Genomic DNA, 20,614 nt, shown 5'->3' on the forward strand with positions numbered 1-20,614 from the left:
TAAGTGGCAACTGTAAAATGAGGTTTATTTGGGTTTTTTGTTTTGTTTTCTTCCCAGCAAGTGGCAGTGATATAGTGAAGCTCTATGATCTCACTACTCTTTGTGAAGAAACTGAAGACAAATACCAAAATCCATTCACAATGCCAGTGGCTATTCTTTTATATAAGTGAGTGCTTTAAGACGTTAAGATGAAGAAGTAGCCTTATTTAAAAGTTTTATGTATATGGCCTCACTGTCTATGCCAAAGTTTTAAATACCTTTTAGATTTTCATAGTTTAAAAAATGTGTATGTATATACATCTATATGCTGTCACAAAATAAATAGGGAAAGGGAAAAGAGCAGGGATGTAAAATGCAATGTTTTGTTGTTTCTTATGGCCCTTATTCTCCTGGAAGGAAAGATGAGCATGCCTAGACTTGAGTCTTGAGAAAATGATGAACGGGCAGTAAAGTTGATATAAACTCCTTTTAGGGTTGCTTGCAACATGATGATGAAGAAGAATCAAAATAAGAAACACTACGGGACAGTTCGAACCCTGCTTCTGAATTGTGTTAAATTGCTGGACAAAAGCAGACATCCTCAAGTAAGATTAGTATACGCCCTCTAAAAGAATTCTGGCATTCTGATCGAGAATGGTTACCCAGACATTAAAGCCACCTAATGCATAGTCTGTAACTGCCCGATCTGGTTTGCTAACCAGTTACCACATGTTGTGCCTAATCTGAACTGAGAGGTGCTTTAAATGGAAAACACACACTGAATTTTGAAGAGTCTGTGTGTGTGCACATGTGTACACGTTACATATTGAAATATTTTGTGTTTATTGAATCAAATATATTAAAATTGATTTTACCATATTTTGTTCTATAAATTTAGAACTCCTATAATTTTAACAAAGTAGTGCCGTTTTTCCCTCGTATCTTCATTGTTAGAAGGTGGAAAACTATTTTATAGTCTGTCTTGAAAGACCCATTTACATGAATGTCAGTGTAAATAAGGTCCACATTCTGTACCTCAGTATATAAAAGCATCTCTTAAAAAACCTCAGTCTTGCGCCCCATGGTTTTACATCACCCTTATTACAAACCTCAGTGGTCTGAATTTGATAATTGTATATCTCAGTGTAAGGCTAATTGTTGTATCCTGTTTAAGTCAGAAAAGATACGTAGTATTATGATTTTTTTTAAAGATTCAAGTTAATTTTAATTGTAGCCATATTCAATTTGGAGATAAAGATTTTCCTGGAGACCAAACCAAGAGAAACTGGTTTCAAAGAAAAGTGGCAGAACAAGTTTTGGCTTAAATATGTAATTGCAGATTAAAGTGGTGGTTAGTAAGTTAGAAAATAGTGTTAAGGCTATTGCATGTCTGTGATAAAGAATTACTTAAATAATAGAGTAGAATAATGCTGATATGTAAAAGCTATTTTTAAGGGAAGCCAGAAATTTCTGGACTTTTTGCTCATTAAGCTCATGGAGGTTTTTCCCCCAGAACTGTAAATTGTATAGTAAATTCCAGTTTCTTGGTTGATACAGAGTGATAGCTTGCTAATATTTTAGTTGTGACACTTTACATGTGAAAACTTGTCTCTAGTGAAATACAGTTGCAATTTTTTCTTAAGAGAGAAGGCTGGGAATGGATAGTTTCAGGAAGTAAACATGTCAACCCATGAGGATTTTACAGTACATTCAGAGCATTGGTACTTAGAATCAGGAATGTTTCTGTGTATATGCCTGTCTGCAGATCTCCTCAAATTTGTTAGTACAGTAGTAAAGTTCATTTTGTTTTAGAATGCTCAGTTTTGGTGAGTCACTAATATATTTTTTTCTTTTTGTAAGATTATTGCTTCAGCCAATTACATGCTTTCAGAACTTTTTCAATTGGATGAACCTAAAAAAGAAGAAAGTTCAGAATCTCCATTAAATGAGAATTCTGATGAAAGTTACAGTGAAGAGGAGGAGGAGATGCCAGACAGTGATGAAAACGGATCTTACAGCACCAGCTCTGACCCGTCAGATGACAGCAAAGCAGTCGCTATAATCAAGTCTGTTGGAGAGCTGTCCGTTCCAGAAAAATACAAATCCATTCATCAAATCAGAGTAAGCATGTTGGCATTTGTATTAAAATTTCATCAATGGAATTAATTGAGTACAGTTAGCCTCTCAAAAAATGGCATTACTTCAACTAATACTTCGTGATATAGGGTCTAATAATCATTAGCTCTATGAAATCTAAAAATCAGTTTTATAATTGTCCCAGGGTCACTGTCCCACATGCAAACTGACGGTGGACAGATGTGGCACATCCGTATGTTAATTTTCATATGGGAGATTTTTCTTTCCGGTGACCAGTGTGCAGCCCTCCCTGCTCGTCAGGGTGCCCCTTGCTAGTTGCTGTGTTGCTGGGAGGCAGTGTATGTTGCTCGGTGAACGCAGAACCAGAGCGGATGGGCGGCTTGTTGATCCGTATGTGGAGAGGCCTGGCTCCTTGTCCCTGTGCTGTAGGACGTGCCGTCCCGTGACTGGGCACGCCAGCGGGGTTGGACGTGCCCCTGACTGGTCACGGCCCGGTGGACCCTGACAGCTTCCTGCCCATTAGCTTTCTGTTGGTGTTGATCACATTGACTGTCACACCATCCATTGTTTCTAGACAGTGTTTCATTTTTCCAAATTATTGCTACTTTCCAATCGTATTTATAGATAATCTCTTACTTTAAGCTCTGATGTTAACTTTCAGATGGAAATTTTATATTCAAATAGGCATTTAGAGGATCTTTCTGTCATTCCAAAAGATTGCCTGTCCTTCTGACCTCCTCTTCGTTTCTCCTCTGGTTTTATCTTAGCCCCACTGCCTTTTTCTCTGTCTCTCATATTCAGAGTCATGCCCACCCAAGGGCCTGTGCCTCTGCTGTCACTTGTGCTCGGAACTTACCCTTTCCCCAGACCTTTTTGTGACTGGCTTTTTCTAAGTTGATTGAAATGGCACCTCCTCTAGGAGACCTTTCCTGACTGCTCTAGACAAAACATGCTCTGTTTTTTTCTCCTTCATGGGGCTGGTAATCTGTACCTGAAATTCCCGTGTGTCTGTGTCGCATCGCTGAAATGTAGGCTCACTGGAGGTATGGGCTCCCTGGAGGTATGGGCTGTCCTGTATCTCCATGGCTGCAAGCCATAATGTGCACATGTGCTCAGTCGCTCAGTCATGTCTGACTTTGCAACCCTGTGGACTGCGACCCCTCTGTCCATGGAATTTTTCAGGCAAGAATATTGGAGTGGGTTGCCATTTCCTCCTCCAGAGGATCTTCCCGACCCAGGGATCAAACTTGCATCTCCCGCATTGGCAGGTGGATTCACCACTATTGCACCACCTAGGAAGTCCACAACACATCATTAGTGTTCAGCTAAAGCTGAAGCTGCAATACTTTGGCCACCTCATGCGACGAGTTGACTCACTGGAAAAGACTCTGATGCTGGGAAAGGTTGGGGGCGGGAGGAGAAGGGGACGACGGAGAATGAGATGGCTGGATGGCATCACCGACTCTGTGGACATGAGTTTGAGTGAACTCCGGGAGTTGGTGATGGACAGGGAGGCCTGGCGTGCTGTGATTCATGGGGTCGCGGAGAGTCGGACACGACTGAGCGACTGATCTGATCTGATCTGAAATACTGACTAAGTGACCACAGGAAAAAGTCATTAACTGCCCATCTGAATTTTAGTGCACTTGGCAGCTTGAGAAACTCCCAGTACAGTAAAAAAAAAAAAAAAATGTTTCTTACTATAAACAAAATCATCAGTTGTAAAAGGTACCTTATTTGGGAAACTGCTTTGTCAACAGAATGCAGTTACATTTGGTAAATGGTGTGTTTACGGATTTTTTTTTAGCAGAACACTTTCTATCAATATTGAAAGCACTCAGAAATAGCATTCATATAAACGTGTCTTTTGTGTTAGCTCTGCCATATCTCAGTACTTTCTGGAGTACAGACAGTGTGGCTCCAGGGTCCCAGACTCAGCACTTGCTCACTGCAAGTTTGAACACAGCACCTAACATCTGTATTTAGTTCTCTGTATAATGAGAGCGGTAATTCCAGCCTGTAAGATTCACCAAGTGGAATGCTTCAGAGAACTGCTTATACATCATATCACTCAGTAAGCAGAGGTTATTAACTGGCTCTGCTGCTAATTAAGTGTATACATTATACATGAGACCGTGGGCAATACTGGTTAACGTTGCTAAACTGATGATATTGTGAACTGTGTGTTAGCAAGTACTAGTTAGTGCTCGTTGGGAGTGAGCTGACCCATTGGATTAGGTATAGATTTATTTAAAACATTCCTTGCTTGCTTTTTTTTGTTGTAATAGAATTATTTTTTAATTTTAAGTACTTAAAGCAATATATACTGGAAGATCTTTTTAAACAAGATTTTTGTTGATGCTTATATCCATTTACTCTGCAATTAAAACAAGATTAATGTCTAATTGAAACAATTCATTAACCTTGAAACAGATACCTCACTAAACTGAATATACAGAAAAGTTCAAAAATTATTGATTTGCAGAATTTTAGTAATTCCTGAGAGATGGAATTTGTTGTATTGGCAACATGTTAATAATTTTTAATGTTCGTTTCTGAAGCCCAGTTGTGCGTTTCCAGTTTGTCATGACACAGAAGAGCGCTGTAGACTTGTGCTGAGCTATGTTCTGGAGGTAAGTTTCAGTTGAGACTTTACTGTTTCAGTAAAGCTTGTACTTAATATGCAAATGGCATTTGTTTGTTGGTGTCCAAATGTTAATTTTTCTTTATAAGCAAACTTTTATTGGGAGTGCGGTTGTGTGCAACATTGTGCTAGTCTCTGTACAGCGGAGTGAATCCGCTGTTATTCTGAGTGATATTCTGCTGTGATTTTTTTCCCCCTTAAAGCATGAATTGAAAATTAGTTTTTCCTAACTTTCAGGTCAAATGTAGTTTTTAAAGTCTGTCTTCAAAATATAAATTCTCCTAAGTGTATTCATTTCCAGTTGATGTTCAGTGACATGTATAGTAAACATTTCTCCTTTTTTTAAAGGGTTTAAAGTCTGTGGACAGCAGCATCAAAAAAGAAAGTGACCTCCCTGCTGCTGACCCCAACACCCCAATCCCATTAAAATATGAGGATGAATCCACAAGAGGGGGTCCTGAGGGTCTAGAGAAGCAGATGGCCTTGTTTTTGGACAAAAGTAAGTTGAATTGAAGTGCAAATAAGGCCATTTCAATGGAATAATGTACTGGGCCTTTATCAGCAGCAGACTTGGGTCAATTAAGGCCTTCATTGAAAGGAATTCAGAGAAAGGGTACATATGAATGGAAAGTAGGGGAGGATATCCTTTCATTCAAAGTGTAAAATAAAGCAGGGTGATTTCGATCCTTGGTAGATATTCTAACAAGAGCATAAGGAACCTGCCTCCTCCCATCACCCGCTAGGAGGAACTAATGCCCGCAGCCCTTAGGCTTCTCCTGAGAAGGCCCTGCTTCAGTAGGAGCAGTTGAGGGCTTCAAGACAAGGACTTAGGAGCCAAGCCGCACAGCTCCAGGTCTCATCTCCACTGGGGCAGGTCGTTTGACTTTGCTGAGCCTTGTTTGCTCTCCCAAAGTAGAGACAAAAGCAGCCTCCTTTAAAGGGGTGCTGTATGGATTAAGTGAGTTAGTGCAGGTAACGTGCTCAGAGCCGGCATGTGATGAGCAGAGCTACCAGAGCAGCGGCAGCCTGTTCCCTCACAGCACTGGAATAGGCTGTGCATGCACTTAACAAAGCATTGATCTGTTCAAGGACGTCACTTCACAAGGAACATGTGGGCTTCAAAGTAAAAGTGCTGAGTTTCTCATTTTAGTCTAAGTTGTATTTCTTTTCCCAATCCTATCCCCCTTCCCTGTTTTGAAACCAATTTCCAGTTAATTTTAAAAGTATTTTGAAAGCCCATATGTTTAAAATAGTACCAAGAACTTTCTGAAAGGTTTTCTCTTTATGAGCATAAGTGGAGCATGGCAGGACTCACTTCCCCAGCGTTTGTGTTGTGCCTCCTGTGTGCCGGCCTGAGGTTGTACACACCAGCGTTGGGACTCCTGTCTCTCTGCTTTTCTCACAGTGTTGTCTGTTCTGAAATGCCTTTTCTGTCTGTTCCTTCCTCCCCCTCTCAACTGTTGAATATCCTGCCTCTGCGTTTGAGTCACAGTTCCTTGGTTCCCTCACCGCTTTGTGCTGTAAGCACTTCCTGAAGCCTGCCTTAGTCATCCTTAGCTGTGCTTAATGGTTTTATACTCACACACAGACACACTTGTGAGCAAAACTTCATCCTTGGTTCTCTGACAATGCCTCACACATCGAAAATGCATACAGTAGCAGAGGAAAAAGAAATACAGGCACGAATAAAACCATAAAAGAGACTTAAATACTTCTCATTTGTATTTTGAAAGACTCAAACATTAGAGCTGATCAAAAAACGAGAAATCTTGAACCTGGGAGATGCTGAACATGACATAATAAGTGGTGAGGAACCATTTTAATGTTTAGAACAGGAGTTCTACTGTGATTAAAGCTGTGCTTTAGGAAGGTGAACTTTGGGGCAGGTTGACCCGTAGGCTAGAGAAAGGAAGTAGATGTCATCATGAACCCAGTGATGTCAGTGACCCCCAAAGAGAGTGACAGAGTTGACAGCTGCGTGGAAGCAGGGCTTTGGAGATCTCAAGAGTATTGGAACACTGCTGTTCTGTTAATACTTTACTGCGTTTAAGTAGTATAGCATTTACCAGTTTTGTTGTAGCTGTTAACTGTACAGGAGCCTGGTGTGTTTATATCAAGAAACAATTTTTTTTGTACAGTGAGACTTCAAATAAAATATGTGTCTTTTTCCCCTCATGTCGTAGTGGGCTCCCTTCAGAAGGGTAATTATTCCAGTCAATCTGGAATGATCCCTGGTTCTTGGCAACATAAAATGAAGCTCCAGCTGATTCTCAAGTCATCGAAGGCCTATTATGTCTTGTCTGATGCTGCCATGAGTCTTCAGAAATACGGAAGGGCATTACGATACATTAAATTAGCTTTGCAGAGCCATGGTAAGTCACTGCAGATGAATATGTTTAATAGCTTTGGGAGGAGAGATCAGAGAAGGCATCTGAATCACAGTGAAATTTTACTCAGTGAAATTTTCATGTAAAATTTTTTTTCTAACCTTGTATGTACCAGACCACCTGACCTGCCTCTTGAGAAACCTGTATGCAGGTCAGGAAGCAACAGTCAGAACTGTACATGGAGCAACAGACTGGTTCCAAATAGGAAAAGGAGTACATCAAGGCTGTATATTGTCACCTTGCTTATTTAACTTATATGCAGAGTACATCATGAGGAACGCTGGGCTGGAAGAAGCACAAGCTGGAATCAAGATTGCTGGGAGAAATATCAGTAACCTCAGATATGCAGATGACACCACCCTTATGGCAGAAAGTGAAGAGGAACTCAAAAGCCTCTTGATGAAAGTGAAAGAGGAGAGTGAAAAGGTTGGCTTGAAGCTCAACATTCAGAAAACGAAGATCATGGCATCTGGTCCCATCACTTCATGGGAAATAGATGGAAAAACAGTGGAAACAGTGTCAGACTTTATTTTTGGGGGCTCCAAAATCACTGCAGATGCTGATTGCAGCCATGAAATTAAAAGACGCTTACTCCTTGGAAGGAAAGTTATGACCAACCTTGATAGTATATTGAAAAGCAGAGACGTTACTTTGCCAACCAAGGTCCGTCTAGTCAAGGCAATGGTTTTTCCCGTGGTCATGTATGGATGTGAGAGTTGGACTGTGAAGAAAGCTGATCGCCGAAGAATTGATGCTTTTGAACTGTGGTGTTGGAGAAGACTCTTGAGAGTCCCTTATACTGCAAGGAGATCCACCCAGTCCATTCTAAAGGAGATCAATCCTGGGTGTTCATTGGAAGGACTGATGCTAAAGCTGAAACTCCAATACTTTGGCCACCTCATGCGACGAGTTGACTCACTGGAAAAGACTCTGATGCTGGGAAAGGTTGGGGGCAGGAGGAGAAGGGGACGACAGAGAATGAGATGGCTGGATGGCATCACCGACTCTGTGGACATGAGTTTGAGTGAACTCCGGGAGTTGGTGATGGACAGGGAGGCCTGGCGTGCTGTGATTCATGGGGTTGCGGAGAGTCGGACACGACTGAGCGACTGAACTGAACTGAACTGATGTTTCCTAGTATTTTCCACTCTGGTTTAACAGCCCTTCATTTTGAAATACATGAAAGATCTTCTTAAATTTTACTGTGTTCCTTCATTTTTAATGTGTTTTTTCTCCTTCCTGTTCTTTCCACATAGATACTTACTGCTGCCTCTGCACCAATATGCTTTCTGAAGTGCTGCTGTTTCTTTCTCAATATTTGACGCTCTGCGGTGATATCCAGCTAATGCTGGCCCAGAATGCAAGCAACAGGGCGGCACACCTTGAAGAGTTTAATTACCAAACGAAAGAGGACCAGGAGATACTGCACAGCCTCCACAGGGAGTCCAGTTGTCAGGGTGTGCGAGGGAGGGGACTTGTACTTTGGTTCAGAGAAGTGCCAGAAATGTCAGCGTTCATCATTTCTTAATGTTAGCGTTGAACACAAATCCTGTGCATTTGTGTACAGAATGGTTTTGAAGTATTTTGTAATTACTAATTATACAATTGGCACTAACTAAAAGTAAAAGCAATCTCTGGAGACGATCATATTGACTGTTTACACTTGTCTTTCTGTAGTAACCCTTTCGTTAATTGACCAACCCATGATTTTCTTTTGAAAAGGAATTAGCAGTGGGTAAAAATGAACATGTTACCTTCTGAATGGTTCCTGGGGGCTGAGATACAGAGGTCATTATTTTTTGAATGTGGTTCACAGCTGTCTGTTTTTGGAGTCAGATTTTAAACCTGGGAGAGGGGAGAATTTGGTCCACAGCTGCAGTGTTCCTCCTCTTAGCTCTATCCAGGAGATATAAGCACCTGCAATTAGGGCAGTAAATGAGACGTAAGGTGCTTCTGTAATGTATCATGAAATTGTTTATTATGCTCTTGAGTTGTTTATATCACGTGATACCCACACCCCCAAAAGTTTTGGCTGTTAACATCTAGAGCGTGCACAGAGGGAAGAAATGTATTATTTCCTTGGGGGTTTCTGGCCCTCTTTCTTCCCTTCCTCCCTGTCTGAATTTCTCAGATGACCGTTTTAATAGATACGGTGAGAAAATCCATAGTTTGTTTTTGCAGCTCACTTAAGGTACCTCTTTGTAAAAGTGATGTGCTCCCTGAAAGTTAGCAGCAGGCTACTGCCCTTTTTTTCCCTTGAGTTTTTGGGCCCAGCCCCTGAGTTTACTCCAGTCTCCACTAGATGGCAGGTTTAAGTCTTTGGAGCTTATCAGCTTCTTCTGTGACTTAAACTTCCTATTAATATAATGGGGCTTCCCTCGTAGCTAAAAAGGTAAAGAATCTGCTTGCAATGCAGGAGGCCCAGGTTCAGTCCTTGGGGCGGGAGGATCCTCTGGAGAAGGAAATGTACATAACTAGCCTCTGGTAGCAGTCAGAAATTTATTTCAAGAACGGTTTTCAGTAATTAAAAAGAAAAAAATGGTTTACTTCGTATCGGTGGACAACTTTAGGTCTGTACCAATAAGCAGTGCATCCGGTAAAATCTGGGTCTTGGGACTTGTTTGGTATTTTTAGGCAGGAAAATACTTCTCTTAATCAGACGTTAATATTTCAAGAAAATACAGTTGTTTAAATTCAGAGACCTTCTGAAATTTAAAATTTTAGTGGTATTAATTGAATTTTAATATGCTTATACTATATTGCATCTATTTGTTCTTTTTTCTTAAAAGTATCAGATTACTTAGATGCTAAGGAAGAAGCGTTCATATGACTCGTGGTAATATTTCCTCTCTTTCTTTTAAGGATTTGCATGGGCTACTGATTTGTCTACAGACTTAGAAAGTCAACTTTCAGTTAGTTGTAAATGTTATGAGGCTGCTAATGAAATCTTGCAGTTCAGTGACTTAAAAAGTCAAAATCCAGAACACTATGTTCAAGTGTTGAAGCGGATGGGTAACGTTAGGAATGAAATCGGTGTCTTTTACATGAATCAGGCTGCCGCGCTGCAGAGTGAAAGACTCGGTGAGTACCCCTCTGAGCCTGCTCGTTGTCAGCTGCTGTTAGCAGACCCTGCTGAGGCTTACAGAGTTCAGGCCGGGAGCTGTCATACAGGGCTGCACTGTTTATCTTTTATTATTAATCCTGAAGAAATAAAAGTAGGGAGAGACATTATTTTCCCTTGGGAGTTACCATTTCAGTGTCCTCTGTCCTCCACCTGATCAGTTCAGGGGTGAGTTGGACAGTCGGCCATGTGGTAGGCTTTGTGCTGGATATAAAATCAGCTAAGACATAGTTCTCCGAGCTGGGAAGCCAGATATGAATACAGATCTCTGAAAAATGCCGTAAGTACCCGTGCAGTCCAGTAGAGGAGTGGGGAAAGGAGACGTTGCTTCGAGTTGCGTGTTTTTGGAAGGCTTGTGGGAAGGAGGTCTAGTTTGGGCAGATTGCACGTGACATGTAGGGTGTCAGCAGGCAGACGTGGGAAAGGTGGGATGTCCTGACCAGAGTAGGCGGGAGGAAAGAGCCAGAGACGCTGTGTCCGTGGGCGTTGGGAGGAGCAGCAAATGGTCTTCGGTGAGTCAGGCAGAGGGTGCTGGACTCCTCTGGACCCATGTTGAGTGTGAGAGGCCAGTGGACCTGTGAGTGAGTGGCTGGCTTAGTAGTCAGAAATGTGTGGGTTAGCAAGAGCTCTTTGGGTTAGCGAGACTTAGGCTGGGAAGCGTTCACATCGGGGTGATAGTTGAACCCCTGAGAATGGGTGAAACTGTAGAGGCTGTGCACACAGCATGAGAAAAGGGGCTGCGGGAGAGGACTGGGGACAGTACATAAGCTGAATAAGTCTGTCACTGTCTGCCTGCGCTCTGAGCTGGGCTTGGCACCAGGGCACAAGAGGTCATCCCTGGTGGGAGAGCCTGAGCTTTTTTGCTGTTGTTATTTACACACATATAGTCTATTTTTTTAAATTGAGATATAAGAACATGTGCTTTTAAGGTCCCTCTGGAGGAGGAAGTCAGTAAAGGCATATGAAAAGTGGTAGTCAGAAGACGCAGATTGTGTCTCTTAAAATTCATGGGACCGTGTCTCTAGAATCTTTGTAAAATGGTGCTTTGCTCAGATATTCGTATTTGCTTGCTTTAATCACAGCTCATTAATAGAGAAGAGGATTCAGAATATCGTTTTAGCGTGCTTGGCTGCCATAGCAGTAGGGAACTCTGCTCAGTGTTATGTGGCAGCCTGGGTGGAAGGGGAGTTTGGAGGAGAATGGATACATGTGTATGTATGGCTGAGTCCCTGTGCTGTTAGCCTAAAACTATCACAACATTGTTAATCAGCTGTACTCCAATACAAAATAAAAAGTAAAAAAAATACAGTGGACTGGATGGTTTCACAACAGAAGTTGCTGTCTCACAGTCTGGAGCTAAAAGTCCAAGGCTGGGTTTCTCTGAGGCTTCTCCCCTTGGCTTGCAGGTGGCCCCCTTTTTGCTGTTTTCTCACCTGGCCTTCTCTCTGTGCACATTGCTGGCATCTGTCTCTTTTATAAGGACAGTCATTTTGGATCAGAGTCCCACCTTATGGACCTCCCTGGTGGCTCGGTGCTAAAGAACCCACCTGCCAATGCAGGAGACACGAGCTCAGTCCCTGGGATGGGAAGATTCCTTGGAGCATGAAATGGCAATCCACTCTAGTATTCTTGCCTGAGAAATCCCTTGGACAGAGTAGCCTGGCGGTCTATAGCCCATGGGGTCACAAAAGAGGAGGACACAACTTAGAAACTGAACACCAGCAACAGATGACCTTAAATGAATTGCATTTGTGTTTAGGACCTCAGCATAGGTTTGGGGGGTGGGGAACACAGATGTGAAGAGAATATAGCGGGTGTGATGAGAACAGTGTGCTGTGGTTGATCCAGGCGGCTGGTGCTACCCTGGACATCCAGTCACTGCCATGCTCCTCTCATTGAGACATACTGGTGGGCTTGTGCTGATACCTGCTTACGCAATTGTTTTCTTTCTTTTTTGGCAAAGTGAGCAAAACTGTGTCCACTGCAGAGCAACAGTTGTGGAAAAAAAGCTTTTCTTGTTTTGAAAAGGGAATTCACAACTTTGAGTCAATCGACGATGCCACAAATGCGGCCCTTTTATTATGTAACACGGGAAGACTCATGCGGATTTGTGCACAGGCGCACTGTGGCGCAGGTGATGAATTTAAACGTGAATTTTCACCGGAAGAAGGCTTGTATTACAATAAGGTAACACACTTACGTACTGGGCTTCATCTGTTCACACTTGATTGTCATTTACACTTTGCTGTAGCTCCACTAAAAGGTTATAAAACTAAAATAGTTACCGGTGGTGATGGTACAGGATGAGACAGCAGCAGCTGGCCTAAGAATACTAAGGACTCAGTAGTGAAGACGACAAGTTGACTTGATAGGGAGAACACAGTCGTTCAGTAAATTGCATTGGTGTAACCAGATTAATGGAGAAGGCAATGGCAAGCCACTCCAGTACTCTTGCCTAGAAAATCCCATGGATGGAGGAGCCTGGTAGGCTGTAGTCTGTGGGGTCGCTAAGGGTCGGACACGACTGAGCGACTTCACTTTCACTTTTCACTTTCACACATTGGAGAAGGAAATGGCAACCCACTCCAGTGTTCTTGCCTGGAGAATCCCAGGGATGGGGGAGCCTGGTGGGCTTCCGTCTATGGGGTCACACAGAGTCGGACACGACTGAAGTGACTTAGCAGCAGCAGCAGCAGCAACCAGATTAAAACCACCCCGATCTCTGTGGTGCAGTGGTAAAGAATCTGCCTGCCAGTGAGCAGACACAGGAGATACGGGTCCGATCCCTAGGTTGGGAAGATCCCCTGGAGAAGGAAAAGGCAACCCACTCCAGTATGCTTGCCTGGAGACTCCCAGGGACGGAGGAACCTGGTTGACTACAGTCCATGTGGTCGCAGAGAGTTGGACACGCCTTAGTGACTGAACAACAGCTACCAGCAGAGCAAATGCCGAATGGGCGAAAGATGGATGAGGAAAAGCGACACCAGAGATCTCAGAGGAGATACAGGTAGATCCTTAGCTGACGGACTGGGGCTTTCCCTTCGTAACATGGTGAGCAAAAGTCACCAAGTAAAAGACGGATGACGTTCAGATGCATAAAAATCGTTTCTTAAATGCACAACAGAAAGCATCGTTGCAAAGTAGTCCAAATCTAGGGAAACTAAAGCACACATGATAGATCAGAGGTTAACAAACCCTCAACATAAAACGAGCAACTAAGAATCATTGAAAATAAACTGCCCCAGTAGAAGAAAGAACAAATAACCTTGAACAAAAAAACTGGTTAATATGTAAGAACAATTTCAAATTTTAAAGTTTATGAAATTTTTAAACTGAGTTTCTTTTATCAAATTGTAAAATTTTTTGGCAAATAGTGATATCTAGTATTGGAGGAGGTATACGAACTCAAGAACATGCATTTAATCAAGAACTTTGAATCTGTTTAAATTATATTTAGTGAGTAATGTTCGTTGCATATTGAGCTTTAAAACAAAGTGACCTTATTTTTCTTCAGTTTACATATTCATAGAAAAAGTGGATAAGTACACACCAGAAATATAGAAATTATTGGTGGGTGATGGAATTCAGTGAGATTTTGTTTGGCTAAATACAATGACCATGCATTTCAGCATTGTGACAGAGGTGGGAAGGGTTGCTTCTTTATACAGTCAAACCCAGCAAATTGTTCTATCTGTAGACTTGTCAAAAAATATTTTATCTAATTTGCTAGTTATATAAGCTATAATTTTCATTTAGAAAGGAGGGAAAAAAATGAAGAAATGCATCCTCATGGTTCACACGAGTCGTAAAACAGCTTGGCTGATGGCAGACTTGAGAAGAAAGGTGGGCGGCATGCAGTCCACTTGAAATCACTTCCTTCATTGAAAAGTGTCATTGATTTACTTTTTTTCCCTTTCTTCATGACAGTGCCCTTCTATAAGTTCTCTCAAGTGAAGTTGCTGTTGGGGTGACTGAGGCATGTTTTAGTTTAAGGCATGTACTTAAGCTGCGTCACAGCGGCCCTCTTTGCTCCCTCACAGGCTGTTGACTACTATCTGAAAGCTCTACGGTCCTTGGGGACACGGGACATACACCCAGCCGTCTGGGACTCGGTGAATTGGGAACTGTCCACTACTTATTTTACCATGGCAACTCTGCAGCAAGATTATGCTCCATTATCTAGAAAGGCTCAAGAGCAGGTAATAATATTTGCTGGATTATGTAGAAGTATTAACCTTATATATTCCTTTGTTTAACAGATACACAGCATCTGTTACAGTCTTTTCCTTGACAAGCAGTGTTTGTTTTTAAAATTCTTACATAAGATTATGAGATGGTCATTTTTTCCCTTTCCCTTAAACAAAAAATGCACAGATTGAAAAAGAAGTCAGCGAGGCGATGATGAAGTCGCTGAAGTACTGCGATGTGGACTTGGCGTCTGCCCGGCAGCCACTCTGTCAGTACCGGGCTGCAACCATCCATCACAGGCTGGCGTCCATGTACCACAGCTGCCTGCGGAACCAGGTATTGCCGTTCCGACTCCAGCCCAGTTAGAAGTGCTGCTTTTCTTACGTTTCTGTATAGATTTGAAATGCCATCTGTTCTTGTAGCTGTTTCAGAAAAGCTTGGAGTGTAGGTATTTCCCCTTCCCCTATGTTGCGTATTTTTTTCCATTACAATTGATTAGGCCTTAGTTTGCAAAATTAGATATTTGCCTGAATGTATTATTTAGTCTTTTTTTTTTTTAATGTAGTTACTCTTTATAGAAATGGTTTTATGCCAATTTTAAAGTATCCACCACCCAGTTTTAAAAAATTTTACTGTGACATAGAGCATGCATATCAAAGGACACAGGAGATACATGTGAAGCATTTGTACAGTTTGGGGAATAACAGGAAAGCCCTGTGTGCCTCACCTTGCGGTTAAGGAGTGGAGGGGCCTTTGGGTGCGCTCTGTGTGCCCTCCCCATGCCGAGTCTCTCGGTGCCGCCCAGATTAATTCCTGTCCCGGGTTTTCTGGTATGTCTGTACCTGTTCCGTGTTCTATCAATTAAGCAGTATGTTTACATTTTATCTGGTTTTGAACTTTATAGAATAAACCACACTGTATATATTCTTCTGTGACTTCCTGCTGTTTAGTTAACATCACATTTTGGAGATTCTTCCAGGTGGATGCATAACTGTTCATTTACTTAGCTTAGTGTAGGATTCATTAAATGAGTATATCAGTTTATATATCCATTCTGTGATAGCTGAACTTTGGGGTTGTTCTCGTTTGAGGCTAATTAGAAACAATACTATGAACAGTTTTGTACATGAATCCTGGTACTCAAACCCATGTATTTCTGAGAATAATCTGAGGCCTGAGGTCGAGGTGCCTTCCTTCAGAGAGGGTGACTTGCTTCTGCCAGGAGTCTTGTGCCTATATAGTTTCTTTAATGGTTTTTAATGGTTTTTGTTGTTTTTTTTTTTTAATGGTTTTGTTGTTTTCCCTTCCTTAGCACCAAGACAGCTTACCTTGCAGTCCCTTGGGTGTGGGTTTGCTTCTGGGTTGCCTTTATCCTGAGAATGTTGTCCTTTGAGGCCCAGCTTAACCTGGAGAGGGTTTTTCTCACCACTGTGAGCTGACCCTAGACTCTTTCACTTACCTCAGGGGGGCCCCAACCTAAACTTACATTTGTCCAGATGGCCTAATATCCTCATGGCAAATGCCAGCGTGAGAGTGTTCCGGGGCAGCTCCCTGGCGCTGGGACAGCTGGACACCTGCACACCGAAGGATGGAGCTGGCCTTCCTTCCTCACGTAACACACAAAAACCAATGAAACAAAGACCCAGATGTCAGAACTAAAACTCTGGGACTTAACAAAATGCTGAAAAGCACTGTGATCCAGAGATTTGGTGAAGTAGGTACTGTGAAGCCCAAGCCTTAGGATTTATTTTATTTTTGGTTCTAGGTTGGTGATGAGCAGCTTAGGAAGCAGCACCGGGTGCTGGCAGACCTTCATTACAGCAAAGCTGGAAAGCTTTTTCAGCTTCTGAAAGACGCTCCGTGTGAACTCCTTAGAGTACAGTTAGAAAGAGTAGCCTTTGCAGAATTTCAGATGACCAGTAAGTCTTCTTTATTTCTCAGATTTGTATGCATTGGCTTAGTGTTGGATTGTCTTAGAGTGAGGCAGACCTGTGGATCACTCTTGGATGTAAGTAATGCTGTCTTTTTTTGAATTTGCCCATAGTTAATGTCTTTGGGTAGGGATGATTTTTTGAAATGCTTTTTAAAACATAAATGTGTTAGATTATGTTTAATGACTAGAAACACTGGAATACAGCCCAGGGTTTCTTATTTGAAAAAAAAATTGTGACAAGTTACTTTAGACAAAGATTTTAATCATCATGAACAAGGTGGGAGTGGAGAAGCGGTGGTGGGGGCGTGCTGGCCTCATTGAGTCCCTCTGCATGGTAACCACAGAGCCTGAACAGGTAAAGATGCGGTGGGAGGGCGGGGAGGGGTAAAGTGAGGCATTTCATTCCGTCGTTTTCCTCAGCTTGGAGTGGGCTGGCGCTCTACTACTGAGTGTTTTTTTCTAAACTCACTCCTCTGCCTTGATCAGCTGTTCCCTTTCTGCAGAAGCATCTTGTGAGAAGTATCTTGTCTGGTAAAGAAACAGACATTTATTTGAAGTACAGCAATTCTACTGGTTTCATTTCAGTTATTTTCTTCTATAAAATTGAAATGAATTTAATATGTACCTGTTTATACAGTTTCTCTGGAAGGATGGACACGAAACTGATGGCACTGTCTCTTCTGGGGAGGCCGGCAGGGTGGCTTTCAGTGTGTGCCCACTTGAACGTTACACGTTTTGAGGATGTATTACCCACTCGAAACCTACTAGGGAGGCTTCCCGGGCAGTCCAGTGGTTAAGACTTCGTCTTCCAATGCCAGTGCAGAGGTGTGGATTCAGTCCCTGGTCGGGGAGCTAAGACTCCACATGCCTTACAGCCAGAGAGAGAAAAATGCAAAATAGAAGCCATATTGTAACAAATTCAGTAAAGACTTTAAAAATGGTCCACATCAAAAAGATCTTAAAAAAAAAGGAAGAAGTACCTTTTACCCAAAGCATCTTTTTAAATTTTTGGCAGTATATGCATAGCTGAAGGTCAACTAGCTCTTTCTGAGGGTGGTCTGGGGAGGTCTTCTTTTCTAGTTTGCATCTTTGAATTTTCCATGTTTGAATTCCTTAGAATGAGCAGGATTCATTTTTATTTTTTAAAAAAAGTAAATACTAGGAACAGATTTGCTATGATGATAAGTATGGTTAATTCCTTTTTAAAAAAATGTTTACTACTCTTGAGTATGAAACCAGATAGCGAGGCAAGAAAGCAATGATTGTTTATTGCTTTCTCTAGTTCTACTGTTTTTCTCTAGGGATAATTACTAAGCAGAAGTTGGATTTAGAAGATCTGTTGGGATTTTCGGCTACCTTCACGGTGTTTGAAAATCAGAATTTTCATTAATACATTGGAAGGGTTTCTCTATATTTAAAGGAATGATCATTTTGTGTTTGCCACTCTAGGTCAGAATAGCAATGTTGGAAAATTGAAAACGCTGTCTGGGGCCCTTGATATAATGGTGAGAACCAAGCATGCATTCCAGCTCATCAGAAAGGAGCTTGTGGAGGAATTTGAACAGGTAAATGGAAGAAAAGAGTTATCCATTTTTTATGTGTCTTAAAGTAAATGCTGCATGGTGAGTATGTACAGTGGGCATGTGCATGCGTGTGTATAGTGTATATGTATACAAATACATGAATATATATGCTTTGCATGGGCTTCCCTGGTGGCTCAGATGGTAAAGAATCCACCTGCAGTGCAGGAGACCCGGGTTTGATCTCTGGGTTGGGAAGATCCCCTGGAAAAGGGAATAGCAACCCACTCCATTATTCTTGCCTGGGGAATCCCATGGACAGAGGAGCCTGGCAGGATACAGTCCATGGGGTCACAAAGAGGCAGACACAACTGAGTGACTAAAACTTGCGTAAAAACACACTAACAGTGATTTCTTTTTTGGGTGGAATTATTAAACACTTCTTTAATTTGCAAGTGTATCTTTTATATTTTAAAATTGTTTCTTTAAATAACCACTTAGACCTTGGTTAATAATAAGGCCCTGGGAATAAAGAGAAAAAAAGGCCTGTTTCAGTTTCCGCTAAACTGCCTGCAGCTGACCAGTGAGTGGGCTTACACAGGCCCCCTAGGAAGGCCTTTCAGTTTCCCCAGCATCCGTGTATTCATGCTGCCTCCTCTGTGGCCGAAAGCTTCCCTGAGTTCCCATGGTGCCTCCATCCTACGAACGTCCAGGTTCTGGTTCTCAAACCACACGGGACCGGTTTCCCTCTGTTCCTTGCTCATGTAGTGGTGGAAAGTCAGGAGGGTTTCGTGCAGGCTCAGTTTCTTCTACATCAGTGCTGTTTAGGTTTGAGACAGTTTTTTCACGTGATGTGGTCTCTCAGAATGTTCTCACAGGAGGGAGGCAGAGAAGGCCGAGACAGGGCGGTCAACAAGGCTGTCCCTGGACAAAAATCCTCTCGATTTGCTCTTTGTTTTTGGTTAAAATGTTTGCTGGATTATTCAAACTATGGCTCCACCACTTTAGTATGAAGCAGTAACTGTGGGGTGACTGAGCTGAAATCACTTTTTGTTGTTTTTAGCCTAAGAGTGAAGAGACCCTTCCAGCTGCTGATTCTTCTCCTAGTCTTAATCGAGAAGAAGTGACAAAACTGCTCAGTATATTTGAATCTCGCTTGTCATTCCTTCTCCTTCAGTCCATCAAGCTGCTATCTTCAACTAGAAAGAAAACAAGGTAAAGTAAATGACTGGTGGAAGTTTCTTTCTCCGCACCTTACCCAGATACTCGTATGCCAGCCCAGCTTTCCCTCAGGAGAATGTGGATTCCATGAAGGCTGGGAATCCAGGCCTGTTTTGTTCATGACCAGGAGCAGTTCCTGGTACATGGTAGACACTTGACTATTTATGAAAAGAATAATCATTGGCTTTAATTGATGTTTTGAATTAAGTGTTTAAAAACAGGCCCGTGAGCAGTCGATTTGGGAAAGTAGGTATGACGTCGGATTAATAGGACCCCTGCTTCCGTGAAAAGTGACAGCAGGGCCGTCAGCATCTAGTTCTTAGGTCTCTGTCACTGCTCTTGGTGGGCATCACTCTTTCCTTCATCTCTTGCTCTTTTTTTTTTTTTTAACCCAGTAGTAACCTTGATGAAGACGTAGTCCTCAAAACCAACAAGCAGATTTACTCCCAGCTCCTGAGAGCCACTGCGAACAAAAACGCCTCTCTCTTGGAAAGAGTTGACCTCCTCATCCATTTGCTGGACCAGCTGGCTCGTGGCGGCGGAGGCAGCAGCGCCGTCGTCCAGTGACTCCCGCCTGGGGCCGCATCCACAGAGATGCTGTCAGTGCCTTCTGCACTCGGGTACTAGCGTTTCCATTCGGTGCTCCATGTCATTAAATGTGAGAGAAATACCCACTTAAAACAGGCTCAGCGGTGGAAACACAGAGTTCTCATTTCTCACGACAAACGACCGTGGCAGAGTTCTTTGGCTGCTTCGTCGGAGGCGCCAACATCACAGTCAGAGCTCCCGCGTTCGTTTCTTTGGGAAGTACGTGGTACCTCAGTATTAACAGACTTGCTGTGAGGCAGTTAACACTTTAAAATATTTTTGAAGTATGTTAAGCTATGTGGGTTTAAGAGATAATTTTGGATAAATGTTGCTTTGGTCAAGAGAACTTTTATCCAAATGATTTCAGTGGTTCAGGTGGGTTAAAGAAACTTCCGGTGCATCCACAGTGTTTCCTTCTCAGTCACACAGAAAAAGCCTACCCTTTTTAAGCTTCAGTACAGGATTTTTCAAAGACCAGCCATTGTGCAAGTCTGTCTTTAGTGCATGTTCTGAACAGATCTGCTTTTCTTTGACTTTGTATGACAGCTGATCAAGGATAGGTACCTCCCCCTTTACCCACCCCCCTATTTTTTTTTTCATTTTAAACTTGAAACTGTGAATAAGGTTAAGAAAACTATTTTGAATAAATAAATTATTTATTTAAAATGTCTTTGTAGTTTTCCATTTCACCTTCTTCACGCTGCGTTTTGATTTGAACTGGTTTACTTAATATGTTTTACAAAGTGACGATTAAAACGATAATAAGTAAAATTTCTGCCACCCCTGAATTCTCCCTGGAATATTATACGCATTACTTGCTGCTGCGTGGCTCTTCTCCAGTCGCTCATAACACACTCTGTTTTATCCACTGCCTGGAGCGTGCAAGGCTGTCCTTATCATAGTTAACTGATCTCAGGTTCGAGAAAGATAACGTGA

At 42.2% G+C, this 20,614-nt stretch overlaps 1 protein-coding gene across 5 annotated transcripts in view; it reads left to right on the forward strand.

Annotated features, from left to right (window-relative positions):
* EDRF1 (erythroid differentiation regulatory factor 1) overlaps positions 1 to 20,348 on the forward strand; it is a 32,297-nt gene extending 11,949 nt beyond the window's left edge. For 3 of the 5 annotated variants that reach the window (XM_055424426.2, XM_055424429.2, XM_055424430.2), the window contains 15 exons: positions 58 to 166; positions 473 to 584; positions 1,840 to 2,100; positions 4,638 to 4,709; positions 5,069 to 5,219; positions 6,904 to 7,092; positions 8,364 to 8,564; positions 9,970 to 10,188; positions 12,192 to 12,415; positions 14,269 to 14,427; positions 14,603 to 14,752; positions 16,182 to 16,335; positions 17,799 to 17,914; positions 18,933 to 19,084; positions 19,486 to 20,348. In XM_055424426.2, the coding sequence (XP_055280401.2) occupies positions 58 to 166; positions 473 to 584; positions 1,840 to 2,100; positions 4,638 to 4,709; positions 5,069 to 5,219; positions 6,904 to 7,092; positions 8,364 to 8,564; positions 9,970 to 10,188; positions 12,192 to 12,415; positions 14,269 to 14,427; positions 14,603 to 14,752; positions 16,182 to 16,335; positions 17,799 to 17,914; positions 18,933 to 19,084; positions 19,486 to 19,657 (2,441 nt within the window). In that variant the 3' untranslated portion in view covers positions 19,658 to 20,348. Of the gene's footprint in view, positions 1 to 57; positions 167 to 472; positions 585 to 1,839; positions 2,101 to 4,637; positions 4,710 to 5,068; positions 5,220 to 6,903; positions 7,093 to 8,363; positions 8,565 to 9,969; positions 10,189 to 12,191; positions 12,416 to 14,268; positions 14,428 to 14,602; positions 14,753 to 16,181; positions 16,336 to 16,357; positions 16,425 to 17,798; positions 17,915 to 18,932; positions 19,085 to 19,485 lie in introns of those variants that run through there. The other 2 variants (XM_055424427.2, XR_008685720.2) reach the window with 2 other exon arrangements.
* The last annotated feature ends 266 nt before the right edge of the window (positions 20,349 to 20,614 follow it).

Source organism: Moschus berezovskii, chromosome 12 (genome assembly GCF_049115385.1).
Source record: "Moschus berezovskii isolate FMDL1 chromosome 12, NW_MosBer_1.0, whole genome shotgun sequence".
Lineage (NCBI taxonomy): Eukaryota > Metazoa > Chordata > Mammalia > Artiodactyla > Moschidae > Moschus > Moschus berezovskii.